The sequence below is a fragment of the Solanum stenotomum genome, chromosome 7, assembly GCF_019186545.1.
Source record: "Solanum stenotomum isolate F172 chromosome 7, ASM1918654v1, whole genome shotgun sequence".
NCBI lineage: Eukaryota > Viridiplantae > Streptophyta > Magnoliopsida > Solanales > Solanaceae > Solanum > Solanum stenotomum.
The window spans coordinates 57,758,356-57,765,138 of NC_064288.1; the positions used below are offsets into that span (position 1 = coordinate 57,758,356).

General features: G+C 36.6%; 2 protein-coding genes and 1 pseudogene across 2 annotated transcripts; all 3 read right to left on the bottom strand.

The window, feature by feature from the left end:
- Positions 1–620: 620 nt before the first annotated feature.
- LOC125871129 (1-aminocyclopropane-1-carboxylate oxidase homolog 1-like) lies at positions 621–2,326 on the bottom strand. The gene is made up of 3 exons (XM_049551720.1): positions 1,731–2,326; positions 1,162–1,483; positions 621–884 (listed from the first exon to the last, which is right to left on the bottom strand). The coding sequence occupies exons 1-3, from the start codon at positions 2,273–2,275 to the stop codon at positions 621–623; spliced, it is 1,131 nt and encodes a 376-aa protein (XP_049407677.1). The 5' UTR covers positions 2,276–2,326.
- A 586-nt stretch (positions 2,327–2,912) lies between these two features.
- LOC125870089 (deacetoxyvindoline 4-hydroxylase-like) lies at positions 2,913–4,361 on the bottom strand (annotated as a pseudogene).
- Positions 4,362–5,045: 684 nt separating this feature from the next.
- Positions 5,046–6,570, bottom strand: LOC125871373 (1-aminocyclopropane-1-carboxylate oxidase homolog 1-like). Its single transcript, XM_049551959.1, has 3 exons — positions 6,060–6,570; positions 5,521–5,842; positions 5,046–5,430 (listed from the first exon to the last, which is right to left on the bottom strand). Exons 1-3 carry the CDS (start codon positions 6,434–6,436, stop codon positions 5,167–5,169), a joined length of 963 nt encoding a protein of 320 aa, XP_049407916.1. The 5' UTR covers positions 6,437–6,570; the 3' UTR covers positions 5,046–5,166.
- Between the last annotated feature and the right edge of the window lie 213 nt (positions 6,571–6,783).

Sequence of the window (6,783 nt, forward strand, 5' to 3'; positions counted from 1 at the left end):
CATCCCCTTTTAGAAAAATCGGATCAGTTCCGTAATATTTCAAGTGATCACTATTAACTGCTGTCTTAATTAGCCAAACAATCTATTTTCAGGATACGATTAGAAATGATTTTATCAGTGAAATAGTGATATAGTTGAGTGACCTTGTAGGTGAAATGACAGTGGTTGAGTGAGTTTTATATTATTTAACAAAATTGAGTGACTTTCTGAGCTACAAACTGTGAGTTGAATGACGGTCTAAGAAGTTAACTCAAAGAAAATGGACCTTAGAAACTAACTCATGAGGTGATGATTGAGTAGAACCTTATAAGGAGATAAAAAGCTGATCGATCATCCCTCAACAGCTCAACCAACACGTGACACTTGACAATAAGGTAAAGCGTAAAGAAGAATTCCGAAAGAAATGGAATACATACCGGTAGAAGATCTCCAATTGTGGGTGGGGGTTTACAATTGTATGTATACCTCACATTTTTTACCATATAAACTTGCAAAATAATGAACCAAGATTATAATGAAATGCCTTTTCGCAATATTCCCAACTCATTCATTCATCATAAGGTATCAGATTTTGTTAACTGTTAAGTGCTGAGAAGATGTTGAAACATAAATTCTTTTGACTATTTCTGCAATTTGAAAGGTGACAATAACGAAGTTCCATCGAGCCCTTTGTTGTATAGACGCGTGACATACTCTTTTCTGCTTGTTTCCCGGTAGATTGGAGGGTTTTCATCGGATAACAACTCTTTGATCGGACCATATAATCTCGATTCACTGCCTTCTTGAAAATGCATTCTGAAAAAACTTGCCACTGAAATTCTTGGTCCTACATTTTTCGCCAAAACTCTGTGAAGAACACTTTTGAACCTGTCATTTGTGATGAGCTGCAAAACCAAAAAAAAATGGAAACTAGTGCATTCATTAATCAAGTTCTTGATGTTTATGTAAAGAGTTTAAGTTATGTGCACAGACAACGTATTACACCTACAATAGTAGGTACATTTCATAACAAGACTGACAAGGTTATAATAGCCTGAAAATCAAAGTAATAACCAGCTATAACAGTGCACTGCTAGTGCCAAATTTGTTTTCGATGTCAATATGTATAACTTAAGTCTGTGTATTTATACATCAAGCTCATTTTTACAAATGTTTACTTGCCTGCATAAGATCTCCAATGTTCACTATTAGAGCTCCAGGTAAGAAAGGAACATCAACCCATTGATTCTTATGAAAGACTTGAAGGCCACCAATTTGATCCTGTAATACAATAGTCAAGAAGCCACTATCCGTGTGACCGCTAAGGCCTAAAGTCAGATCTGGTTCAGGGCATGCGGGATAATAATGGCCGGTGATGAACAACCCCTCGGCACATTCCATGTCTTTCAAGTGATCTGATTTGAGTTGTAGAGCCTCAGAGAGTAGCTCAAAGAGAGTAAGTCCCAGTTTCATGATGTACTTCGTGTATTCGATCAAAACTTCTCTGTAAAGTAAAAAAATGCATTCAGTAAAGCAGAGATGACATTAGAAAAATCTAAGCACATTTCAACATTAGCATGATGATAAGGAAACATATAACTAGTTTATAATTTGTTCCGAGTCAAATAAGCCTACTCAATACTCCCTCCGGTTCATATTACTTATCTTTTTAAGGCTTTTTGCACACCCCTTAAGAAATATAACGGGATTTTTTATAAACTACTCTTTGTCTCTCCCTTAACATTTTGTACCTGCAAACCGCGGGAATTTCTTCGGGATCAGGAGGATTAGGAGCCATGACACAGTAAAGGGTGTCCCTCCAATTAGCTGTTGGTGATTTGAGTAGATCAAAATTGCTATTGTAGGTGACCTTCCTCGTAACATCACGTGAGTAGAACTCTTTCTTCACCTCAGCATCCTGCTCATGAAAATGGCGAACGCCTTTTAGTACTTTCTCCTTAACACTTGATGGGATTTCATGATGGACAATCTGGAAAAATCCCCAGTTTTCACAAGCATCCTTTATTTCTCGAACAATATCAGCTCGTTGAGCTGCACTTTTTCCCAAGCCTTGAAAATCTACTACAGGAATGCTAAACTTACTAGTAACATCAGGGTCTGATTTCTTTTCACTCACATACTGGTTGTGTAAGAATATACGTGGTAACTTTGTCACACCGGCATCTAGTAGTCCTTTTACCCCCGTCTTTGAATCATCAAAGGCATGCACTTCACTTTTTCTATCATATTCCGAACTGTCATCTAGCTCAAGTTTTTCATTTCTTGAGACAACCATTTTTCTCCTTCTAGAGGAAAACTCTGTTGTTGAGTATGAAATCAAGATTCTTTACAGACATAAAAATAAAATGGGAACATAATAGGGGTACTTACACAATTGATATTATAATATAGTTTTTATGGAATCAGATTCCATCACAATGCAAAGCCAAGAAGCTCCAGGACAAAGGCAGGCATACTGTATTACAGACTACTTTGGAACTATAAGACTATAATAACTTATGTCTTGTTCAAATAACAATAGAATTTTGAAATATTTTGTTACATTACTTTCTCTTTTAAAAAGACAGAAACATGAAGAGCACATGTTCGGTTGGTCAAAATTCTTCGGAAAATGATTTCCCTAGAAAGTAGGAAAAACAAGTTTCAGAAGTGGCATTTCACATTTGGAATATAAGGGGACATCATCAAAGCCGGAGACACCTCAAACAAGCTAAAATGAAGATGATATCATTCGATCTAGAGACAACTCAGAATGCTAAAAATATTGACAATGTATTACTCAAACATAAATTTCGACATTTATTTCATGTTCAAGCATCCGCTGTTCTAAATTTCATTAGATGAACAACACTTGAGGTATTAATTTAATTTCCAAAATATGCATGTATACACAACAGGTACTAGAATTTTTATTGAACTCACAAGCAGAAGAACACAGCTCAGAGCTTGTCACTATTTCTGTAATTTGAAATATTTTGACAATAAAGACGTTCCATCGAGCACTTTGTTGTATAGATAAGCAACATACTCATTTCTGCTTGGTTCCCGGTACATTGGAGGGTTTTCCTCTGATAACAACTCCTTGATTGGCCCATATAGTCTGGATTCACTGCCTTCTTGAAATTGCATTCTGAAAAGACATGCTACTGAAATTCTTGGTCCGACATTTTTAGCCAGCACTCGGTGAAGAACACTGTTGAACTTATCATTTGTGATTAACTACAAAACAGAATGCAAACTAATGAATTAATCAATCAAGTTTGTGACATTTACATAAATACATAAAAGAATTTACAATTATGAACTTGCCTGCATTAAGTCTCCAATGTTAACTATTAGAGCTCCAGGCAAGAAAGGTACATCAACCCACTTATTTTCATGAAAGACTTGAAGGCCACCTATTTGATCTTGTAATACAATAGTCAAGAATCCTCTATCTGTGTGGCCGCTAAGGCCTAAAGTGAATTCTGGTTCAGGGCATGCCGGATAATAATGGCCAGCTATGAAAAGCCCCTCCGCACATTCTATGTCTTCCAAATGATTTGGGTTGAGTCCTAAAGCTTCAGAGAGTAGCTCATCTAGAGTAAGCCCCAGTTCCATCACATACTCCGTATATTTGATCAAAACATCTCTGTAAAGTCAAAATATTGTGATCATAAAAACTTGATGCAACTTCTTTTAGTGAGGAACGAATATCATATATCAAATTAGAGCTAGGATAATAAATCTGAGATGAGGTCTGGAGAATTTAAGTTGACTACGGCGGGCGTACTAAGCTATTTAAGAAAGGTATATTAGTAGTAAGTATGATATGTACCTGCAAACCTCTGGAATTTTTTCGGGATCGGGAGGATTAGGAACCATGACACAGTAAAGAGTGTCCCTCCAGTTAGCTGTTGATGCTTTGTGTAGATCATAATTGGTATTGTAGGTGAACTTCCTCGTAACATCACGGGAGTAGAATTGTTTCTTTACCTCAGGATCTTGCTCATGAAAATGACGACCGCCTTCTAGTACTTTCTCCATAACACTTATGGGATATCATGATGGATAATCTGGAAAAATCCCCAGTTTTCACTAGCATCCTTTATTTCTCGAACAATATCATTGCGTTGAGCTGCACTTTTTCCCAAACCTTCAAAATCTATGACTGGAATGCTCAGCTTAGTAACTGCATCGGAGTCTGATTTCTTTTCAATCACAGGCTGGTTGTTCAAGAATATACGCAGTAACTTGGTGATACCAGCATCCAGAAGTCCCTTTACACCAACCTTCGAATCATCAAAGGCTTGGACTTCACTTCTCCTATCATATTCAGAACTGTCAACTATCTGAGTTCTACCATTATTCGAGCCAGCCATTTTACTTGCTCTAAAGGAAACCACAACATTTGACTATGGAAGCAAGATTAGGTATACTTACACATCATATACCTAACACTTACATGGCCAAACTTGTTCTCCTTAAACTAATGAAATGGTTTTGGATCTGTCTGAGATAACGATGCTACATCGTGTACTGAAGAGGAACTAATACTTATCCTCAACTTGCAGAGGACAAGGAAGAAATATAAGAAAATGAGATTAAAATAGTCTGGTTGTAGACTTCACTTTCATTTGCTCTCACATCTGCTACTTTTCAACCTCATTTGTTTATTTCAGATGGCAAGTGGAGCAGTTCTGTGTAACTCTTGTTAAAGACTAGATGAGTTCAATCTTTAAAATTATCGATTTGAAAGGTTACAACCTCCAAATGAACACATCAAAAAATTGAATCATTTCTTCAAATTAAAGAAGTCATTCCTTCATATTTCAAGAAATGATGGATAAACTGCTCATTTATTTTTTCTAGTGCAATGATATTTGTTTGATTGCCATCGCATTGCTAACGCATAGAATATCAAATTATTCTGAGAAATCTCTAAATGTGTAGTATGAACATCGAAAACAACTTTTCTAATGACCTTCAATTAACAAGCATGCATTAATAGGAGGACCAGAAAAAGCTACTTTAAATCACATTGGATGAAATAGCAACATAAGAGACGTGTGTACAAAAGGTAAAAAATACTTAATCGAACTCACAAGCAGAAAACAGTAACCAAGAGGCAAAGAGTAAAACACTGAAAGATGATGAAACATTTCTGCCTTTCTGCAGATCCTACCACTATTTCTGTAATTTGAAATGTGACGATAAGGAAGTTCCATCAAGCCCTTTGCTGTATAGATATGTGACATACTCTTTTCTGCTTGTTTCCCGGTACATTGGGGGGCTTTCCTCTGATAACAACCCCTTGATTGGCCCATATAGTCCTGATCCACTGCCTTCTTGAAAATTCATTATGAAAAGACTAGCCACTGAAATTCTTGGTCTAGCATTTGTTGCCAGCACTCTGTGATGAACGCTTTTGAACTTATCGTTTGTGATTAGCTACAAAACAAAATGGAAACAAATGAATTGATTGATCAAGTTTGTGACATTACATAAATGCATCAAGCTCATTTTATGATATGAACTTGCCTGCATAAGGTCTCCAATGTTCACAATTAGAGCTCCAGGCAAGAAAGGAAGATCAAACCACCGATTTTCATGAAAGACTTGGAGGCCACCAACTTGATCCTGTAATAATATAGTCAAGAATCCACCATCTGTGTGACTGCTAAGGCCTAAAGTGAGATCTGGTTCAGGGCATGTCGGATAATAATGGCCAGCGAGAACAAGCCCCTTGGCGCATTCCATGTCTTTCAAGTGATTTAGATTGAGTCCTAAGGCCTCAGAGAGTAACTCAAATAGAGTATCTCCCAGTTTCATCACATGTTCCGCGTATTTGATCAGAACATCTCTGTAAAGTCAAAATATGTGTTCATATAAACTGATGAGAATTTTACTAATGAAGCATATTAGTTGAAAGACTACCATATCAAATTAGAGCTTAGATAATAAATTGAGATCAGAGCATGATTTATCTAAGCTAATTCAATACAATCACAAAGCATATCATTATGTTTATGAGCTATAGCTGCCTAAGGAAAGACTGTTATTAGTATCATGTTTTATACCTGCAAACCTCAGCCATTTCTCTGAGATCCGGAGGATTTGGAGCAACAACACAGGAAAGGGTGTCCCTCCAATTAGCTACTCGTGTTTTATGTAGATCAAAATTGCTATTATAGCTGAACTTCCTCGTAACATCACGGGAGTAAAACTCTTTCTTCACCTCAGAATCCTGCTCATGAAAATGGCGAACGCCTTCTATTACTTTTTCCATGATAATTGATGGGATTTCATGGTGGACAACCTGAAAAAATCCCCACTTTTCACAAGCATCCTTTATTCCTCGTACGATATCAGCCCGTTGAGCTGCACTCTTGCCCAAGCCTTCAAAATCTATGACTGGAATGCTAAACTTTGTAACTATCTCGGAGTCCGATTTCATTTCAGCTACATACTGGTTGTGCAAGAATATACGCGGTAACCTTGTGACACCACCATCCACAAGTCCCTTTACACCAGCCTTTGAATCATCAAAGGCTTGAACTTCTCTCTCCCTATCATATTCCGAACTATCATATTGTTCAGTTCTTCCATTATTTANTTAAGATGGAATATCAAGCGAATTTTAATTCTTACTAACCAATGAAACAATCTAAGCTAAATTGTATGATCATCATATCATATCATCATCATATATTATTATAAGTGGGAGGCTCAATTTTCAAAGTTGAATTACGCTTTTACCCTTTTACTAAATAAAAATATCTAATCTAATTAGTAGCAGTATTT